The following is a 19989-nucleotide window of genomic DNA, read 5'->3' as shown; positions in this document are numbered from 1 at the left end:
CGGGCCGCGGGCGGTGATCCGCGGGTGGCTCGGGCGCGTCCCCGCGGTCCCCAAAGCTGAGCGCGGCCACCACGGTCCGGTCACGGCGCCCGCGCGGTCACACCCCGCGCTGTTCCCGCCCGCCTGTGCCTGTGCAGTTCCGCTTCGTGCCACGGGATGTCCCCGAGGCTCAGCAGATAAGCGTGCAGCACCTCCGGACTTGGGGGGGAAAGAACCCAAAAAACCCCACAAAAAAACCCCAAAACACCAAACAAAAAACAAACAAACAAACACAAAAACAACAAACAAAAAACCCGGGAAAAAAACCCCAACAAAACCAAACCAAGAAAAAAACCTCCCCCCCAACCCAACCAAACAAAACCAACCAAACAAAAAAAAAAAAAAAAAGGGGGGGGGGGGAACTAGGGGAAAAAAAATCAAAAAGCCACCCCAAAACAAAAAACAAATCCCCAAAACAAACAAGCAAAAAACAAATAACAAAAATCCCCTAAACAAAACCAAAAACCTCCCACACCCCCCAAACAAAGAAAAAGCCCACAACAACAACAAACCCAAAAAACCCCAACAACAACAACAAAAAACCAAAAAAAACCCCCAAAACCCCCCCAAAACAAAAAAACAAAACACCCCCCCAAACCAACAACAACAAAAAAAAAACCAACGAAAAAACCCCCCAAAAAACAACAACCCACCACCAAACCACCAAAAAAACTACCCCCCCAAAAAACCAAAGAAACCACCACCAAAAAGACCAAACCATCCAGAACTGATAAAGCGATTTCTGGATTTCTGAAAACGGGATCAAAATCAAGGGATTTAGTAGGGAAAAAGGTAAATCTCCCAAATATGAGCCACCAGGTGTTGGGTTTGCGCCTCTGGGGCCAGCTGGCTCCAGAGGGTTCACGAGTGGTGCTCACGGAGCAGTGTGGAGTGATGGAGCCTCCCCCTCACCAGCCTGCGAGGCAAATGGACCTCCAGCTGCTGGCATGGACACTTCTCCAAATGGCTTAAACCCAAGTGGCCGTGCCCCAGCTCCCTCCTGGCCTGTATCCACCCTGCCATGTCCACCAGAGCCACTGCTGTCCCCCACACTGCTCCCCACATTCACCCCTACACCTGCTGCCAACACATCCACGCGTCCTGTAGCTCTTTCTACCCATCCAAAGCTTCTTTTTCTCCCGGGGAGACTTTCCCTCCCGATGGCAGATTTTAATCTCAAATTGTCTCTTTTTATACCTGTTGGCCCTGGCAGCTTCACGTGTAGGAAAACGTCCCTTCCTGGGGAAATGGGATTGCAGCGTGTGCTGCCAGGAGAGCCCAATGCTGCCATCACTGCAAGGGTGTGGATACTCACACTGTTCCCTGCTGGGATCCCTTCACCAGTGCAGAGGTGTCTCCAGCTGTGGGAATCCAGCAGAGAATCACAGAATATCCTGAGATGGAACACACACACACAAGGATCAGAGTCCAACTCCTGGCTCTGCACAGACGCCCCAATAATCCCACCCCGTCCCTGAGAGCGTTGTCCAAAAGCTCCTGGAGCTCTGGGAGCCTTGGGGCTGTGACCATTCCCTGGGGAGTCTGTTCAGTGCCTGACCGCCCTCTGGGGGAAGAATTTTTTCCAAACTAAACTTCCCCAGACAGCTCCAGCTGTTCCCTCGGGTCCTGTCACAGGTCACCAGTGAGAAGAGATCAGAACGAGGGAAGAAAACTTCCCCGGGCTTCATGACCAATTCCTCATCTAAAGGAAAACTCTGCAACCCCCCTGTTTAGGTGACATAAAAAAAACCCGACTATATTCAGGGTACCCCAGAATACTGGAATTTCTCCTTAACACCCGCACAATTACTCAGATCTTTGCAAGGTGGGGAGCGCATCAGGGATGGGAGAGGAAAGAAAAACAAGCTGGGCTCGTGGGCAGTGTACACGAGGGGAGCTGCTGTGCAGGGAGGGGACACATCCTAGTGGGGTACAGGTGTTGTGAGCATGGACATCTCCAAACCCCACCTTGGAGCAGCCCCTGGCTGCCTGTGATTCTCTGTCTGCCAGGTTTGGAGGTATTGCTGGGGCTGGAGCCATTCCCCAGCACGATGCTCGAGGCTTTGGTTGCCATAACAACTGGATTCAGGCTTCAAAAATAGTAACTTATTTTTCATTCAATTTGCCTTTTGCCCTCTGAGATGGATCTATTTTGGGATGGATGGTTTGCTTCAGGTGTCCCTTGCCAGCACACTCAGCTGTGGGCTTTGGGGATGGGGGTTATTTTGTTAAATGTGATTTATTGTCCTTTCTTCTTCCTCTCCTCTTCAGGCCCAGAGAACAGGTACAGCAGGGCACAGGAATCCTGACATAGGCTCTGCCAGAGCTCATCATCTGGGGAAGGAATTTGCAAAAAAAATCTTTCTAGCTAAGTAGCAGAGCGTGGGAGAGGTTTTCAGAGATGATCTCACTCTGCATCTCAGCTTGGACCCGCCACTCTCAGCCAGAGCTTGGCTGTCCCAGATATCCTACTGAAAACGGGGTTTATTTTGTTGCCCCCGCACCTCCTGGATCCTGCTGCCACCAGCCTGATCCCCACTGGTGCCTTCCATCCACGATGGGAATTGTGCAGAAAGACTGAACCTGCTGCTGCCTCTGGGGGTGCTTCTTGTGTGCCTTGGAGACACCCCACAAACACAGCTGCACCTGCAGCATCCCCTGAGGGATTGAGCTGCTTTTGGAAGGGGTTGCAGTGGGTGCCAGGATTAATTAATGGCTTGAATTAAGGGATTCCTTCCTTTTTTGGCTTTTGGAAGACTTACGTGTGCTCGATTCCCCATGGAAATGGCTGTAGGAGCACAACCCTTTTCATCAAGATGTCCTCAGCTGTTCCACCCTCAGCATTACCACGGCTTCAGCAAGGAGGGGGGGTGTTGGGGTGGCCAAGAATCTGCTCCTCCAGTTGTTGCTGACCTCTCCTTTCTCGTCCCTTAGCTGCTGGCCTGAGGGTGTCTGCAGTCCCTGGCACTGCGAGGGCAAGGATGATGCCCATCTGCCCCCAGACAAGCCCCCACCACCTTTTGTGTCCCTTCCCTGAGCTGCCCAACCTCGGGATGACACCTCCTGTAGGAGCCTACTTGAGTGATGTAGAGGAGGAAGGTGTGTAGGCTTTAGGATGGAGATGGGCTGATTTTGGGCTCCTTAATCCTTGCCTTGCTGTCGTGCTGCCCTTCTCCCGAGCAGGGAGGGATGGTGGGCTGCTGGGGTTGTTCCCCCGCCCAGGGGCACCACACAGTGACAGAGCTGAGGCAGAGCCACTCACCCCAGCCGGGGCCTCTGGAAAATAATGGGGGGGAAAAAGATCAAATCATTAAAACCAAATAAATAAAAGCAAAGCCAAACAAACCAGCTCCCTGGGGATGGCGCTGCCCTGGGGAGGGCAGAGATGCCTCGGGGACCCTCGGAGGGACCCGGCCGTGGCCTTGGGGGATGGGGGGAGCAGGTGGGTACCGGGGGAAGCGGCCCGACTGCCGGCACTCGGCGCTCTCCCCCTCCCCGATGCTTTAATCACATTTTCAATTCAAATCTGCTGCTATTTGATCCCCCGGGGGTGGCAGCGGGGAGGGTGGGGGATATTTTTAGCTGTGCTTAAAGCTGCCGGGGGGCGGAGGGAGATCGAGCAGGTTGCTGTGGCCGGGAAGAGTTAGAAGGGATTCCCCCCCCGACCCCCCTTTCTTTTTTTTTTTTCCTCCTCCCCCTCATCCTCCTCCTCCTCCTCGCTGCACATCTGAGGGCGGCAGCGGGGCTGGCTCCCCCCTGCCGGAGGTCGCCTTTGTTTTCCCCGTGTCGCTTCTCCCGAGCAGCCGAGGGGGCGGGAGGGGGCCGGGGCCGGGCTGGGCTGTGCCGGGCTGGGCTGGGCTGGACCGGCCGCCCCTTCTCCTCCTCGGCCGCCGGAGCTCGCCGAGTTGTTGCCGTTCCCCCGGGCGGCACTTTCCCCCCGGCCCGGGGCTGAGCAGCCGCCGCCCCCCGGGACCCCCATGGCACCGCCGCGATGTTCGTGTCCCGGCTCCTGGATTTCCAGAAGACGCGCTACGCCAGGTAAATCCCGTCGGTGCGACGGTCCCCGACCCCCGGCCAGCCCCAATCCTTCCTCGGGCTCGGCTCTGCTGGGATGGAGCCCGAAAGGATCTTCGAAAGCTGCCGAGTGCCTCAAAGCACAGGGCAAGTGCGGGCTGGGCTTTCGGCTACCTGCTTTTCTGCATCCCTAAAGGCTTCTCAGCATCCTTGGGAGCCTTCGCTGCTTTTCGCTGGGTCTAACTTCACCGCGGCTCTCCCGCTGCCGGGGGAGCAGGATCTTGCCTTCCCGAGGGGACAGACCCTAGCGCTGGCTCCGAACCCCCCATGGAGGGACCACTGGAGTCCACAGTCCCGCTGCACTCCGGTGAAAACCCGGCCCCCCCGGGGTGGCTCCCCCAGCCTCGACCCGCAGGCTCAACAGGGTTCCCATGGGATGCACCGCTGCTGGATCCTTCTCTCCCTCCATGAAATCCCCGGGGAGGTTTTCCAGCAGCAGCCGGGACTTGTTTCAAAAGCTCAGGTGTAGCAGGGAACCTCACGGTGTTACCTGTGCGGGGGGAAACCTGAGGATTGCTGAGCGCAGGTCAGAGGGCGCTTGGCCACACGCGCTGCTGCGGGATCAGATGTGGCCTTTAGGAGGGAGCTGGCAGGTGACACGGGGACAGCGCCTGTCCGCAGCCCTCCGCTCCCTGGGTGGCCGGGATCAGTCAGATGGCACCGGGTGGGGCACAGATGGGGACCAGGGGGCTGCTGAGGGTGCTCAGCTTTGCACCGAGCACAGGCTTTGCTCCCAGCTCCCTGGGGCTCTGGTGGGGATGTTTTTCTGCCTGCGTAAGGTCCCGCGGGCTGGCAACAGCTCCTGGGGGCACTGAGCTCTGTGCTGCCGCTTCCAGACTCCCAGTGGTCCTGTTGAGGGCAGGTGCCAGAGAAAAACTTGTGTGAAAAGAAGTGGTGACGGCGTTTCTCGCCTGCTCCAGGCAGGATGGCCCCTGAGGGACGTTTGGGCTGGGTAAGGACAGGAGACCGTTCTCCAACCCCCTCCAGCCATCAGCTCCTTTCCTTCCAGGTGTCCCATGGGGAAAATCCATGCTTGCATCTCCAAAACCTGCCTGAAGCATGGCCACTTGCTCAAAGATCGTTTTGGTGCTGTAGCTGCCTCCTGATAACCTTCGCCTGGGGGGAGGCAGGAGGCACCCAGCAGATCTGCACAACCTGCCTGGTACAAAACCTTGTGAAAATGGAGAATTCAAGACTTTTTTTTCCGTGCCCCCCTCAGCTGGCATGCAAAGGCCAGAGCTGGGGGAAATGGAGCTGAGCAAAGCTCTAAACCCCCCAGAGCAGGAGGCAAACTGTTCCTTTACCCCACGTCAGGGCTGCAGAGGCTGTTTGGGGACTGGGCAGCAGACCAGGGGCTGCTCCACTGACACCAGTCTCCCCCAGCAGAACCCGTCTGCCAACCTGTTGCTTAATTTATCCCGAATCAGCACGCTCCAGCCTTGTTGTGGTCCTTTCTGGAGACAACTTGTTAAATGGGATGAGGCATTACAGAGAGGCTTGCAGGGATGGTGTCCACATGGCAGGGCAAGGGCTGTGGGGCACGGGGAGGGTCAGATCCACAGGGAATCCTCCAGCTCTCACTGTGTGCCGGGGCTGGATGGGGAGCAGCAGGAGATGGGTGCTCCCTTGGCTTTCACCCCAAGAAAGTCACCAGCACGTGATGCTAACCCAGGGCTTCCTGTATCATCGCAGAGATCCTCTTAGCCCAGTGCTCAAAAATAACAGTGGGATAATCCCTGTCCCCCCCTCACTCCATGCACACCACCTCTGCTCTCCATGGAAATGCTCTGCTGGGGCATATCCCAAAAGAAGCCCTAAAGCTGCTTCTTCCTTTCTGCCAGGAATGCTCTTTCAGCTGAGCTCTGAGGTGGGAATTGGGGCGAGCAGAAGCCAGGGGACTCATGGTGGCACGTGTCCTTCAAGGCAGCAGAAGCACCTCAAATCCTGTGTTCAGTTTTCATTGCAGGAAAGATGGTGGGGTGCTGGAGCAGGTCCAGAGAAGGATAATGGAGCACAAGTCTGATAAGGAGCAGCTGAGGGAGCTGTGGGGGGCTCAGCCTGGAGAAAAGAAGGCTTGGGGGGGACCTTCTCACTGACCACAGCTCCCTGACAGGAGGGTGCAGCCAGGCAGGGGTCAGGCTCTGCTCCCAGGGAAAAAGGGACAGGATAAGACAAAACGGGCTCAAGCTGCACCAGAGGAAGTTTAGACTGGATATTAGGAAAGAGTAAAACAGGCTGTGGGGAGTGGCTGAATCACCATCCCTGGAAGTTTTCAAAAACGTGTGGTTGTGGCACCTGGGGACGTGGTTTAGGGGTGAACAGGGAAGAGCTGGGCTGATGGTTGGACTCCATCTTAGAGGTCTTGTCCAACCTTAACCAATTCTATGATTCCATCTTGCAACATCTTTTCAGAGAACGTGGCCTTGCTTATGGTGTTCCTTGAAAAAACAAAAAAAAAAAATCAAAGTTTTCCTTGTGGTGGGAAAGCCTGGAACAGGCTTCATTTTTCATGCAATTTTATCTAATTTTGAGCGAGGACCAAGAAGGGAGGAACTTGGCCATTGATACACCCACCAAAAGGAATAAATAAAACAGTGTAGTGATGAAAGACCTGTTGTGTGAGAACAAAAAGATGAAAAGCAGTGATCAATGTGGGAACATTCTGTGAACTGCCAGGAGAAAACTCAGGGATGAGGGGCGCTAGATTGTCTCCAAATCCCTCCTGGCAGGGCTTTGGAGATGCAGAGTCAGGGCGGAGAGGAAGGAAGCAAAGGCAGGAGCTGTCACCGTGATAGGAGCAGGGTGCAAGGCAGTGCCATTTGAGCACGCCGTGGTTATAAATGAGAAACTCGGTGGTTTCTGCTCTGCTGTGGGGCCCAGGAGGCTCTTCCATCACTGACACCGTGGGGAAATGGAGTTTCAAAGCACAGTTGCTGCAAGGCTTTCCCTGTCACTCACAACCTGCACCATGACAAGCAATATCCATCTCCTGCCCGACGGGCCAGGTTTAACCACGACACCAGCACAGCACAAAGTGCGAGCAGATGCGATTCCTCCTGCTTTGTCCGGTCACCAGGGGGTTGTTCCTCCACTCCCCCTCCACTCTTCCTCCCAGCTCACCAAAACGGTGCTGGGTCCCTCCCAGACCAGCAGATCAGACCAAGCTGCATCTTTATCACTGGGCTCATTGGTCAGGTTACACTGACCTGGTAACCAAACCCTCCTTGCACCTCACCACCAGCTTTGACCCCATTTTGGCCCAGTTTTAACTTAAACATGGTCTGGTCCTTCCTGCCCATGTAGGAGCTGACTATCTCCCTGTGAGGACACTGAATGCTGCCCAGACTCTGGCCATCCAGAGCTGTAATTGGAAGGAAACATGATTAATCAGGGAGCTGCTGTATCCGGCCAGCTTCAGCATCTCTGGAGCAGCAGTGGAGAGGGCTTTGCTGGGAGCTGCAGGGCACTGAATCATCCTCACAAACTGATAGCAGCTCCTTTGATTTGTTCGTGAAAAAGGCTCTAAATCTTACTGTGCTTGCTTGGCTTGCCCTGCATGGAGTAAGACAAGGAGGAGCAGATAGGAAAATGGACATTAATGTCTCAGCCCAGGAGCCTCTGTGGGGGTCTCTGTAGGTGCATGGCCCAGGCTTGCCCTCACCTCCCTGTGCCTGCAGTGCAGGCATTGCCACCTCCTCACCAGCATGAGAGGATGGAGTTCTCAACTTTACACTTGCTCAAACCCAAATCCTCTGAATTTGGGGAAAGGCAGCTGGGAAGACCCTCCTTGTTTCTCCCTGCACCTGTAATTATTGAGCAAGGAGACTTTCATCAGTTATTCCAGCATCTCTGGCCAAGACAGGAAGAGGAGAACCAGCGGGAATAGGAGGAAAAGGAAATGTTGGGATGCTCAGAATCCAAACACAAGGAAACCAGTGCCAGGCTGACAGCCTGGACAGAGCCAACCACTTTGGGAAGACCTGTTCCCCATTTCTTTGCCACAAAAACATGAGCAGCCCTTGCCTGCTCCCACACACTCCAAAATGCTTTCCAAGAGCTCTGCTTCCCCCACAGCCCATGTGGGATGAAGCAGTGAGAAGGGAAATGCTTTCAGTGTTGATACCACAGCCTGAAGCTCCTTGAGAGGCGGGAGCTGCTCACCTTGCAAGCACCAGCCCCATCAAGACCTGCCAGCCTGTCCCTAGCTGAGCAGACAGACCCCCCTGATGCAAAAAGTATTGCTCCAAGAGATAGGGAGGCCCCCCAAATGCCTGGGAAAACCAGGATCAGCTGATGTTACCAACCAATTCCATGCTGGTTGCTTTGTGGGGCCAGATTGACTCAGACACCCTCTTAAAATGACACCAGTAGGAGTTACTTCATGGAGCTCAGGGTGCATAATTGGAGCCAGGTATTCAGGACAGGCTCAGGTGGGGACCACTGCGCTGAAGACCCTCATGAGTGGGCAAACCAAGCCCCATGCCTTGTGCTTTTTGGGGAAGGATGGTCTCTTGGCTGCCTGGGAAACACATGATCTTTCCCCTCCTTCAGCTGGTGTTGGATATCAGCCTGATGTGATTCTTTGGCACAGTTTGCTGTGTCCAGCTTCACGAGGTAGCAGACAAGACAAGCCATGGGAAATTCAAGCCATTGCCCAGCACGGCAGGTCAGTGACTGTGAGAAATGGGGCTCTGCCAGGACTGGTCCTGGCCTCCCCTCCTCTCCTCCTCCCTTCCCACACCCCCAGCTCCACAGCAAGACAAAGCCATGCCAACAAGTACAACTCCCAAAGAAAGGAAGGGAAAAGAGCACAACTTATTCCAGTCCTTCACTCCTGAGGAGTGCCTGGCTGCAGCTGCACGAGGAGTTTTGTGGAGTCCCCAGAGATGCTGCTGCCAGGGGATGGATACTCAGGGCTGGCTCTGAGAAAGGCAGAGGAGATGTGGCCAAACACACAGATCAGGTCTCTCCAGCTGTGACAAACTCAACATTTTCATGCAGTGGGTGTCCAGAGCCTGATGAGCTCTTCGTGGTAGCACTGCAACTTCTCATGATAACATGATACCACAGATGTCATATTCCTGGTGGATGAGTCAGATACCACTGCATTGAGCCAAGCAGTGCTGACCTTCAGGAGAATTTGGAGTCAACTCTGTGCTCCTGCTCGAGCTTACAGCTCAGGTTTGCTGCTGTTGAGGAAAGGATTTTATGCAGAAAGAGATCATCAGGTCAGGGCAAGGAGTTTCCTCCTCTGTGCTGAGCAGCACTGTCTGGTACAGCAGCATTAAACACAGCCCTGCTCTCTGTTGTAAGTAATACTAATGGAAATCTTACTATCTGCATGCTTGGCTGGTGAAATACATGATTTTCCTTCTGTGCCTTCGCTGTCCAGAGGCATTTGCTGAATAATTTACAGATATGATTTGTACTTGAGCAGCATCTGGGAATCCCAAATGAGAGCCCGGCTGTGTCTCCCAGGCCATGCTGTGGGGAGATTTTATGAACCTGGGACATGGTCACCTGTCCATGTATTTCACAGTCATAGCCAGCATTAGAGGCTGGGAAAGCTCCAGCCCTCAAACTATCCAAATCTTTTGCCAGCAGGCACAGGATCCAGTGGTCACACTCACTCCTGCCCACCTTGGGCTGCTGCAATTAAACAGGGAGAGCCAGCTCAGGATTTATCCCACTAACTCCTTCCTCAAGGCAAGGCAGCAAGGAATATGCCCAGTGACTTTCCAAACAATAAATTAATGAAAAATAGAGGATTTGCAGTCCTGGAAACAGTCCTTCCAACATTCACGAAACACCTGGGACATCAGAGTCATTTTGTGACTAATCAGCTGTTGTTGGATGTCTCATGAGTACCAAAGGAAACAAGAACTCCCAGCTCAGAGAGTAATTTGGGAAACACTCACCAATCCCATCTGTTGTGAATAAACAAACAGCTCTGCTGTGGTTGCAGGGTCATGAATTGCCTTGGAAGACTTAGAGGTACCATCTACATAGAAAGCTGGGAAGAAAAATAAATATCCCTGCCCACAGGATGGGAATACGGACAGTTAGCACCCTGTTGGGAATTACTGCTAAGTTTCCACCACCAACCAAGCCCTGCTGGGTGTATATGGGCTCCTGTGGGTGCGGAAGTGGTCAATGCCTGCATCCAGCCTGGCTTAGAGCCTCCCGTGCTTGTCCCTGCTAGGATGAGGAGCAAGAAAGGAATTGTGCATGCCCTTGGTATGTTCAGGGGAAGAGCAGCATATTCCCTCCTGCACCCTCTGAGGCAGCAGGATGTGTCAGGGGGTTGCCTCCTCTGTCCCTTCTCAGGGGACATCTGTGCCTGTGGCTCAGAGCCAGGTACAACACGGACCTGGCTGAGCACAGGGTCCCTGTCTGGGAGCATCTCGAGGTCAGCAGCAGCACCTGCTCATAGTTTCTCAGGGCATGCGGGTAGTGTAGTGCCAGGGGATGGCCCACAGCCAGCCCAGGGTGCTCATACACATCAGAGTGCTGGGGATGAGCAGAACTGGGATGGTGGGAATGGGGTGATGGGTGACAATCTGATCTGCTGCCTGTTTTGACTCACTCTGTGGAAGCAAGGCTTGAACTAGGGGAATCTGGGTGGGTTACTCCAGAAATCTGGTGATTGGTGATCTGCTAATTAACCCATGAGAAAGGCAGGGAAATGCTTGCTTAGATAAAAAGCCTTCCATTTCCTGCTCCCTACCCAAGCTGCCAGCTCCTTGTGCTAGGCAGTGTGACAAAAGAAAACACTGAGTTGTCCCACTCCATCAGCCCTCCTGCCCCCTCTGGATGGGCTGGAATCCCAAAAGGGGCTCATGGACAGTCCTGCCCCATCTCCCCTGGTCCCAGGAGCTGACCCCCAGGCTCCCAGCAGGCAGAGCTCAGCTTTGCAAAGCAGGAGCGCCATATGCGTGCGTGGGAGCGTGCAGGCACTGAGGAATGGGCATGGAAGGGAGGTTTCAGCTCCCAGCAGGTGCCACACAGCCATGCACATGCCCGTGTGGGTGGCTCTGCAGATGGCAGTGCCCCGCAGCGACGGCCTTGGCGTCTCTGTTTTCCAGTGGCAAACGTCCCCATGTCAATGGGTAGGAAGGAAAAGCAGGATTTCGCAATGGGCTGGAATAAAATGCTCCTGGGCTGGATAAAACAGTAAAGTCTGGGGGATCTCCTGGGCTCAAGGTGGGCCATGGGTATTTCCTCATGGTCCTGTGTCTTCTGAGCCCTGTGAGTGTGTGCTGTACACAAACAGCAGCCAGGCTCCACGCCAGCACACACAGCTCCCCAGGACTGAACTAATTACAAACCAGAGGAGCTCAAGGGATTGAAGCCTCTTACCAGGGATGCAGCTGGAGAATTACCAGATTCCAGATCAGAGGCAGAGCCCTTGCCAAGCCCCAGCTTACGGGGATGCCACCACAGCAGCTCCCACGTGAGCACGAGCCCCAGGACCAAGCGCTGACATCTGTGCTGGGTGTGCAGCCTCGGGGCTATCGGAGCAAACCCAGGCCACGCACTGAAGAGTCAGAGGCCAGTCTGCCCTGCAGGGACACATCTGCTCCATCACTGGCATCTCAGGCACCACAACACTTCTTCTACCAAGGGACAGCCCCAGCAGGACTTACCAACACTGCTAATCGACATCCACCAAATTCTTCCTCAAGCCTTCCTCTCTGACCACCACCAGGATCTCCTTCTGTTACTTAAAAAGCAGCTGTGACATCCAGTCACAAGAGGAAAATCATTTCCCTTTGCAGCCAGATCCCAAGAACTGCCCAGCAGGGAACACAGCTTGGAAAAGCCCCAGCTCCTTGGGCTGGGGGAATGCACAGCAAATCCATCTCCACAGGCTTTAGGCCAACTCCTGAGCAAGCCCAGCCCTTTTGTAAGCCATTTGCAGGTGAAACCTGGAGAGGTGAGCTGCTCTGGGGAGATTTGTGTCACCTGGGATAACCTTGGACTTGCTGACTGCTCTTTTGTCCCCATGGCACCCAGCCCACAGTGCACAGACACACAGACACATGCACAGCCTGATTTATGGCAGGGCTGGGGAGGGCAGGTGTTGAACTAGCTCTTCCCAAGGTCAGAAGCCCAGCTCACACCTCCCCATCCACATCTGAGTGGTGATTTTACACCCTCCTCACATCATCCACCCACTGGCATGCCTAAAGGATGTCAAAATTATTATCCTCACTTGGAGAGAGGGGAAACGGGAGTGAGAGGAACATGAAGAGATGTGGCAGAGGCCAACCAGGGAGTTGTGTCAGAGGCAGGGCTAAGCCCCATCTGTCCCAAATTGCAGCCTGGCTTGGGTCTCTTTCGGGGTCGTTCCCCTCATGTGTGCAGGGCACAGCTTTCCTGCAAGTGTCCCATGGCTCTGCCTGTGTGAGCGTGTGGCGACCATGGAGTGACTGATTCAGGTTCTCTTGGTGCCCTTGGGAGAGCTCAGATGGTCCCACGTGAGCCCTCCTGAGGAATAATGTAACCATATCCCTTTCTTACCTTCTTCTCCCTCCGGCAAAGCAAGAGCCAGGCAGATCTGCATGATTTTTGAGGTTGGGATTTTGTTCTTGGATAAAAGTCTTTCAAAAACTCAATAAAAACCCCTAAAGCTATATTTTAAAAAGCCCCAAACCAAGAGAGTGGGAGAAAGAGCAGGAGAAAGGAGCAGGCCTGGGAAGCCAGCTCTGCACTCTGCCCCGGCACTCAGGGACAAGAGGCTCTTTGTTTCCCTGGCCAGAGCCTGCTGTACTGGCCCTTTTCAGGCTCCTTCCCTGGGAAAGGGGCCAGGGGGAAGCAGGCACAAGCAGGGCAGGCAAAAACCCTGGGGGCTGCTGTGAATAACCCCTGGTCAGACCTTCGGCAGCCCCCCCCTCTTCATACAGCCAGTTGTAGGGAGTCTGCCAGGAACAGCACCAGGAGGAGAAGGTGCCCGGGAGCCCTTTGGCTCCCTGTTTCCCACACACCATCCCTGGAAAAGAACGTGCTCCTGTTTCTGCTGTGCAGGAGTCTTTTGAACTTCTCTGTGTCTTTTGGAGTTTGCCATCCTGAAGCACCTGCTGAACTGCACTGGAGCACCCAGTGGTGTGTAAACACCTGCTCGTGGCTTGCTGGACCCAAGAATCACAAGTGCTCCTTGCAAGTATATCCGTCTGTCCGGGATGGAGTTGTGGTTTGAGGCTGGTTCTGCACACTGGGATGGCAACTGTCTGCAGGCTGGGAATGCTCCCCATGCCCTGCCCTACATCCATGCCAGAGTGCACAGGGATGACACAAGCTGGTCCATAAAATCCCAGGAGAGTAGGGGAGGAAGTGGCCTCTCCACCCCTGGGAAATAAGGTGCAGCCAGGGACTTATCCTGCCTTGCCAGGAGATGTGCAGACACCAGCTGCTCCCACTTCTACAGAGCATGGAGGAACACAGAAATGTGCCAAATTAGCCCCAAAACACAATGCAGGTTCTAAAAGTGGGGCTCAGGCTGGCCCAGCACTGTGCAGCCAGGTCCCACATCTGTGATGCTTCATTTCCCACCATCCACAGGATGATGCCTACTAGAAAGCAGGGCAGGAAAATAAGAGCAATCTCTCTCCAGGTCAAAGAAGAGGTTCCTCCTCCAGGCTATTGTCCCTCTGGGAAAAGCAGGAATTTGTGATGTCCCACTCCATCACAGCTCTGGGCTTCAGGAACACAGGTGCTCCTCCAGGTCGTTACATGGGAATGGCTTGGGTGGTCCTTCCCTGCTTCTCTATCCCTGTACCAGAGCTAGGGAGGATATTGACACCCCAGGGACACCTTTCCAAAGGGTCTGGGTGCCCCCCAGCCCTGGGGAGGGGGCTGTGGAATTGGTTCCATGTTGCTGCTCTGAACAGCAGGAGCCAGGGCAGAGAAGAGATGGAGCAGGCTTTGTTAAAATCAATAAATTCAAGGAAAAGGCCTTGAACGTGTTTCCTCAGCAACTGTGACGTCACGTAGACGTCTGGCCTCCCCTTCTTCCCCCCCTTCTTCTTATTATTAAAAGGGAAAATAAAGGGAAGCAGACAGTGAAGGGGAGCTGGGGACAGTCTCCTGGCAACGCTGGGGACATTCTCCTGGCAACGCTGGGGACAGTAACGTCCTCCTGCCAGGAGGACATGGCTCCAGCACAGGCAGCCCTGCCAGGCCTTGTGGCTGGAGTGGCAGGATGAGGAGGGCATCCCTGGTGTCCCTGGGGTGGAGATGACAGCGCTCTGCCCACAGCCATGTCCCCAAGGATGCCCAGGTTCTTCCCAGCCCTGCTGAGCCCCAGGTCACCCCGTGTGAGTCCTCGGTGAGCAGAGCAGTGGGAGCTTGGCCCCTGCATTCCCCCTCTTAATTCCAGACATTTTTTGGTGGTGAGGACCATGACTCTCTTCCCACAGTGCCAGGGTCTGGCAGGAGTTTCTGACCCCGTATTTCAGAGGCGTGGCAGGGCAGGAGCTGGGGACAGGGCCCCTCTGTGGGTTGTCACTGTCACCGGCTGGGGTGCCCCTCACCCTGCTGTAGCCACACGATCCCCCCACACCAAATCCTCGTCATTTGAGCCACTTAAGCCATCCTGGCTCAGTTTTAACAGGCAGCAGCCAGGGGCTCAGGCAGTGGGGCCGAGCAGGCGGGAGATGGCAGAGGAGTCCACACAGGCGTGGGTGGCTTGGGGACAGGGAGAGGGGACTTTTCCTGACCCTGTGCCCAGCAGCAAGGTCTTGCCAGCCCCTGAGCCCCTTGGCTGGGCACTACTCAGCTGTGAAACGCCGCAGATGGTGCTGGAGCTGGGGGCAAACAGGGTCACAAAGCAATTAGCCCAGGTCCTGCCGAGCGGCCCCGCCGGCGCCTGCTCAGCTTGGCCGGCCTGACCTGAGCCACAGCAGGAAAAGTCTTAAAACCCCTGATTCTCAGGAGAGGGAAGGAACCCTCTCCATTCCCCTGTTTCTCATTCCCTTTCCCAGCCTCCACTGCTGCCTCCTGCCAGAAGAGGGTGGTGACCGAGGCTTTGCTCGGACCTGTTATCCCGGATGCACATTTAATTTGTTGTTACATACCCAGCAATGGAGTGACGCTTTTTTATCACTGCGTGTTGGTCCAGCAGGGGAAATCGATACATTCCTGTGAATGCCAAGAGCAAGCTGATGCCTCCTAAAACTAAGAGAAACAGAATTCAGGATGCAGGTTTCCAAGGGAGGGCAGCAGGCTTTCCCCCACAGCAATCTGTGTTGGGAGGTGCAACCCTGGGGGTAGGGGGTAGATGCAGGTGGCACCCAGAAACCAAAGGCCTCCCAAAGGATACCCTTTTAGGAGCTGAGCATGCTGCTGTGACATAAAGGTGTCCCCCCTGGATGGCTTGGGGTCCCACAGGTCTGCCCACCACCCTGTATTCCCTCTTTGTTGCTGGGGCTCTTCCCACCTCTGCCCTCAGCAACTGGCAGAGCTGGCTCCTGCCTTCTGCTCTCCAAGCAACAGCAGTTCCCAGGAGTTGCTTCAGCTTGAGCCATGGCTGAGCAAGACCTGAGGACCTGGCACCTGGGGACAGCCAGGTGGACACGCTGTGCTCTGGGGTCACTTCTGCAGGGCAGCTGGAGCAAAGCTGAGCCATGGGAGGGCTGCAGGCTGGGGGTGGCCCTGTGCAGACCCCACCAGGAGGGTTTTGCTCCATCCCTGTCCCCTGAGCTTGTTTCTCTCCCTGCTTCTCGCTGCAGGTTCATGAATCACCGTGTCCCGTCCAACTGCAGGTACCAGCCCACGGAATACGAGCATGCAGCCAACTGTGCCACCCACGCTGTGAGTCCCTGTCCCTGGGGGAGGGAGGACACTGCTCATCTCTCTGGGGATCCACTGAGGAACCTCAAGGGACACCCTAAAAATGTCTGTGTTCAGCCCTGGAGCAGCCACTGAGAGTCTGAGGGCTGTGATGAGGCAGAGTGCCCCGTGTGCTCCTGGGGATTGGGATGTTCTCCCTCCTCCTGCCCTGGGAAGTTGATATGCATCTCCCTTCCTCTCACCCACTGTGGCCCCACGTCCCTGGGGAAGCTGACTGTGGGCTTGGTGGGGCAGGAGTATTTTCAAATCTCCCTGAAAATGGATTGTTTCACAGCAAGAATGGTGACAGGTGCCCATGGGGCTGCCTGTGTAGCTGTGGGAGGGACCTCTCCCCCCATCAGGGTTTCTTTTGGGAGCTGGCAGTTCCCACTCTCAGTCCTGAGAGATGACTCAGAGACAGCCATTCTGCTTGTGCCTTCCTCTTCCTCCTCCCTACCTTCTGGACAAACTATTTTGGAGCTGCACCATGCAGGGAGGGACCCTGCCTGCCCCTTATGGGTAGTAGCTTTGACCAGAAGCTAAAGAAACACCTAAAAGGAAAAGTGGAGGCTTTTGTAGCTGCTCAGTGGAAATGCAGAGAACAAACAGCGGGTTCGCTTCCCCTTCCAGTTCTGGATCCTGCCCAGCATCCTCGGCAGCTCCATCCTCTACATCCTCTCTGATGACCAGTGGGAAACCATCTCAGCCTGGATCTATGGCTTTGGCTTGTCCAGCCTCTTCATTGTCTCCACCATCTTCCACACCATCTCCTGGAAGAAGAGGCATCTCAGGTATCATCCCTGATTGCTCAGGGCTTGGGAAGGGGGAGAGGGTCCCGGTGCCCTCAGTGCTGTGACCCATCTGTCCATCCTGCAGGACTGTGGAGCACTGCCTACACATGTTTGACAGGATGGTGATCTACTTCTTCATCGCCGCATCCTACGCTCCCTGGTGAGCTGTTGGTGGCTGGGCACCTTCACCTGGCCCCACTGAAGGGGAAAAAATCATCCTGTTTCCAATAAATAGAGTTTCCCTCTCTGGTTTTGCTTCTTCTCAAGGCTGTACCTTACCCCTTTCCACAAAACCTTCACATCCCGTAGATTTCAACCTCTCGAAATTGAAGTTACAAGTAGGGAAGACCCTTTGGTGGGACAGGCATGGGGGTGAGGGGGTGAGTCCAGTCCAGGGCGCTGCTCTAGACCCCCCCTCACCACAGCCCTGGGTCTTGCAGGTTGAACCTGAGGGAGTTGGGTCCCTGGGCCTCCCACATGCGCTGGATCATCTGGATCATGGCATCCATCGGGACTGTCTACGTCTTCTTCTTCCACGAGCGGTGAGTGCCTGCAGCCGGCCCCGAGCACTGGGTGTGTGGGACCTGGGCCACGGAGCAGGGACCTGCTGCCGTGAGTGGCCCCGGGACACGGAGCAGGGACCTGCTGCCGTGAGTGGCCCCGGGACACGGAGCAGGGACCTGCTGCCGTGAGTGGTCCCGGGACACGGAGCAGGGACCTGCTGCCGTGAGTGGTCCCGGGACACGGAGCAGGGACCTGCTGCCGTGAGTGGCCCCGGGACACGGAGCAGGGACCTGCTGCCGTGAGTGGCTCCCTCCACGTGGTGGCACCAAATAAAAAGCCAAAGGCCCCGGACGTCGCCCCCGATGTCCCAAGAGCCGCGTCCCAAGCCAGTCTATACATGAGGGCACGGGACCTGCTGTGGTGGCACTGCCACCCCTTTCCCTGTAGCAGTGCTGTGGAAATTACAAATGTAAATCTCAACCTCTCTCCGTCCCTGCTCCAAGCTGCCTCTCTGTCTGTCGCAGGTACAAGCTGGTGGAGCTGGTGTGCTACGTTATCATGGGCTTCTTCCCTGCCTTGGTCATCCTCTCCATGGTAAGCCCCTGCTGGGAAGCACTTGGGCTCAGCGTGAGGGACAGATCCCAGGAGGGATTTGAAAACCTGGAACAGTTTGTCTGCGGTGGGTTGGTGCAGTCTCCAGGCTGTGTGAGGGATAAAGCCATCCCTGAGACGATGAGGCTCACCTTGGTTCTGCAGGTGCTTTGGGTGTCCAGCAGGCACCATGTGCACCTCTCCCAGATCTCCTGCCTGGGCTCCGTTGTTTGGAAATTGTAGCATCACAGAATTATAGAATGGTCTCACTTGGAAGGGACCTTAAAGATCCTCCAGTCCCATTTCTCCTGGGGCTGTTGGGTCCCTGCTGTCTTGCTGGAGAGGATGGGGTAGCAGAAGGCAGAGAAGTCCAGAGCTGCAGCTGGACAACACTTCAGGCCTTAACGGGGTGATGGGGAGAGGGCAGACCCCCCCTTGGCCTCACTGAGCATTTCCTGCTCCCAGCCCAACAGGGATGGCCTCCTGGAGCTGGTGGCTGGTGGCTTCTTCTACTGCCTGGGCATGGTGTTCTTCAAAAGCGACGGCCGCATCCCCTTCGCCCACGCCATCTGGCACCTCTTCGTGGCCACTGGAGCTGGCATCCACTACTATGCCATCTGGAGGTACCTCTACCAGCCTGGAGCACTGGACACCAAAACCTCCCGGTAGAAGCCTTAAAGACATTGTTTGTGCCACCTGTGGGGACACAGAGGGCACTGGGGACACAGCCTGCACCGTGGGCTCGCCCCAAACCACCCCCTCGCCCCACGGACAGCGGCTGTTAGTGCCCTTCCCACGCAGACAGGAGGTGGATTTTAAATATTTTTTGGTTTTAACCTTGGGAACTGTTTATATTTTTAGGCAAAGGTTTCAGGACACAGTGACTGACTGGGCTGTGGGTGATAGGGGAGTGACCACTCGCTGGGGGCTTCACTCACTTGCCTGGTCTTGAGCATCCCACGGGACTGGGAACCTTGGCCCCACATGTCCCTGGCTATGACACCCTGGGTTTGGCTCCTGGAGCCCTTAGCGTGTGCCACTGAGGGGACTGGAGGAGACAGGATGAGGGGAGAGACCCAGCTGTGGAGAGGGATGTGGTGACACCCCTGTGCCACCTGGACTGGCTCCTAAATTGTCCTAAGTCCTGTCAGCATTAACAGCTCCATGCCAAGCCCTTGAGGGGATGGTCCATACTCAACAAGCCTTACAAGAGATTGAAACTTGAATCTCTTCCAGGGCACCCCAGTCCCTGAGCACTGGGAAACCCTTTCTCTAAGCCAATATTAAAAAGTGCACAACTCAGTACATCCCTGGGATCCCCTGTGGACATTTTCTCTCTGGAGTGCTTGGTTTTCCTCTCCAGCCTCGGTGTCAGTGGCAGCCTGAAGCACAGCCCTGCTCCCAGGCCCTGCTGCATGTGTGCCTTCAGCAGGGAGCAGAGCTGGGATCCAGCTCCTGGCATCTCCCTGACTGGGGTCAGCCCATCCACTTCAGGGGATTCCCTTTCTCCTCGAGGGAGGGAAGTGAACCTCCTTGGACTGGGATCACAGGGCTAGCTGCCTTCTCTGCTCCCATTTTTGCTGATGAACCTATTCCTCATCAGAATTAATTCCACTTTTGGAAAGATTCCTGGCATTCCCAGGATTGCTGCAGGGCAGGAATGCATCCACACGAAGCCTGGATGTGAGCTGTGATGGAGGGATCCCAGTGAAGCTCAGTCTTTAAATGCCTAACCATGTGCTAACACATGGAACATCCATCCAACTGCTGGGAGCAGCAGAATGGGAAAACCACACCTGATCCTGCTCCCCAAACACTCTGGCAGAGCTGCTGGAGCCAGGAGGGTGTGGTGTGTGCTGGGCTGTGCCTGCACCTTCCCTATCAGCCTCCAAAAGAATCACAGCTGCAGCCTCTGGCACAATGTGGCAAGAGAAAGAGATTTATGGCCACCATCCCATGCCTCCTGTTTCTCCAGCAGCATTCCAGGGAGCTGAGCAGAGCTTAGGGCCCCCAGCCTGTGGCACCCCGGGACTGGCTCTCCAGAGCTGTGCCATTTTGCAGCAAATTACCAAAGAGGGACCATCTGCATACTCACCCCCTCCTGATGTGGTGGCTGTGGTTGCCAGGCTGGCAAAAATATCCGGTGTGTTTTCACTTCCAT

The 19989-nt window shown here is 55.4% G+C and overlaps 1 protein-coding gene across 1 annotated transcript; it reads left to right on the top strand.

The window, feature by feature from the left end:
- The first annotated feature begins 3711 nt into the window (after positions 1–3711).
- On the top strand, positions 3712–19183 carry MMD2 (monocyte to macrophage differentiation associated 2). The gene is made up of 7 exons (XM_066198188.1): positions 3712–4077; positions 15843–15924; positions 16573–16733; positions 16819–16893; positions 17174–17275; positions 17762–17831; positions 18294–19183. Exons 1-7 carry the CDS (start codon positions 4031–4033, stop codon positions 18495–18497), a joined length of 741 nt encoding a protein of 246 aa, XP_066054285.1. The 5' UTR covers positions 3712–4030; the 3' UTR covers positions 18498–19183.
- The last annotated feature ends 806 nt before the right edge of the window (positions 19184–19989 follow it).

This window comes from Chamaea fasciata, unplaced genomic scaffold (genome assembly GCF_029207755.1).
Source record: "Chamaea fasciata isolate MVZ Bird 193981 ecotype frontalis unplaced genomic scaffold, bChaFas1.0.hap1 SCAF_16, whole genome shotgun sequence".
In the NCBI taxonomy this organism is placed as follows: domain Eukaryota; kingdom Metazoa; phylum Chordata; class Aves; order Passeriformes; family Sylviidae; genus Chamaea; species Chamaea fasciata.
The sequence above is the reverse complement of the archived record's forward strand: the minus strand, read 5'-3'. Positions and strand labels throughout refer to the sequence as shown.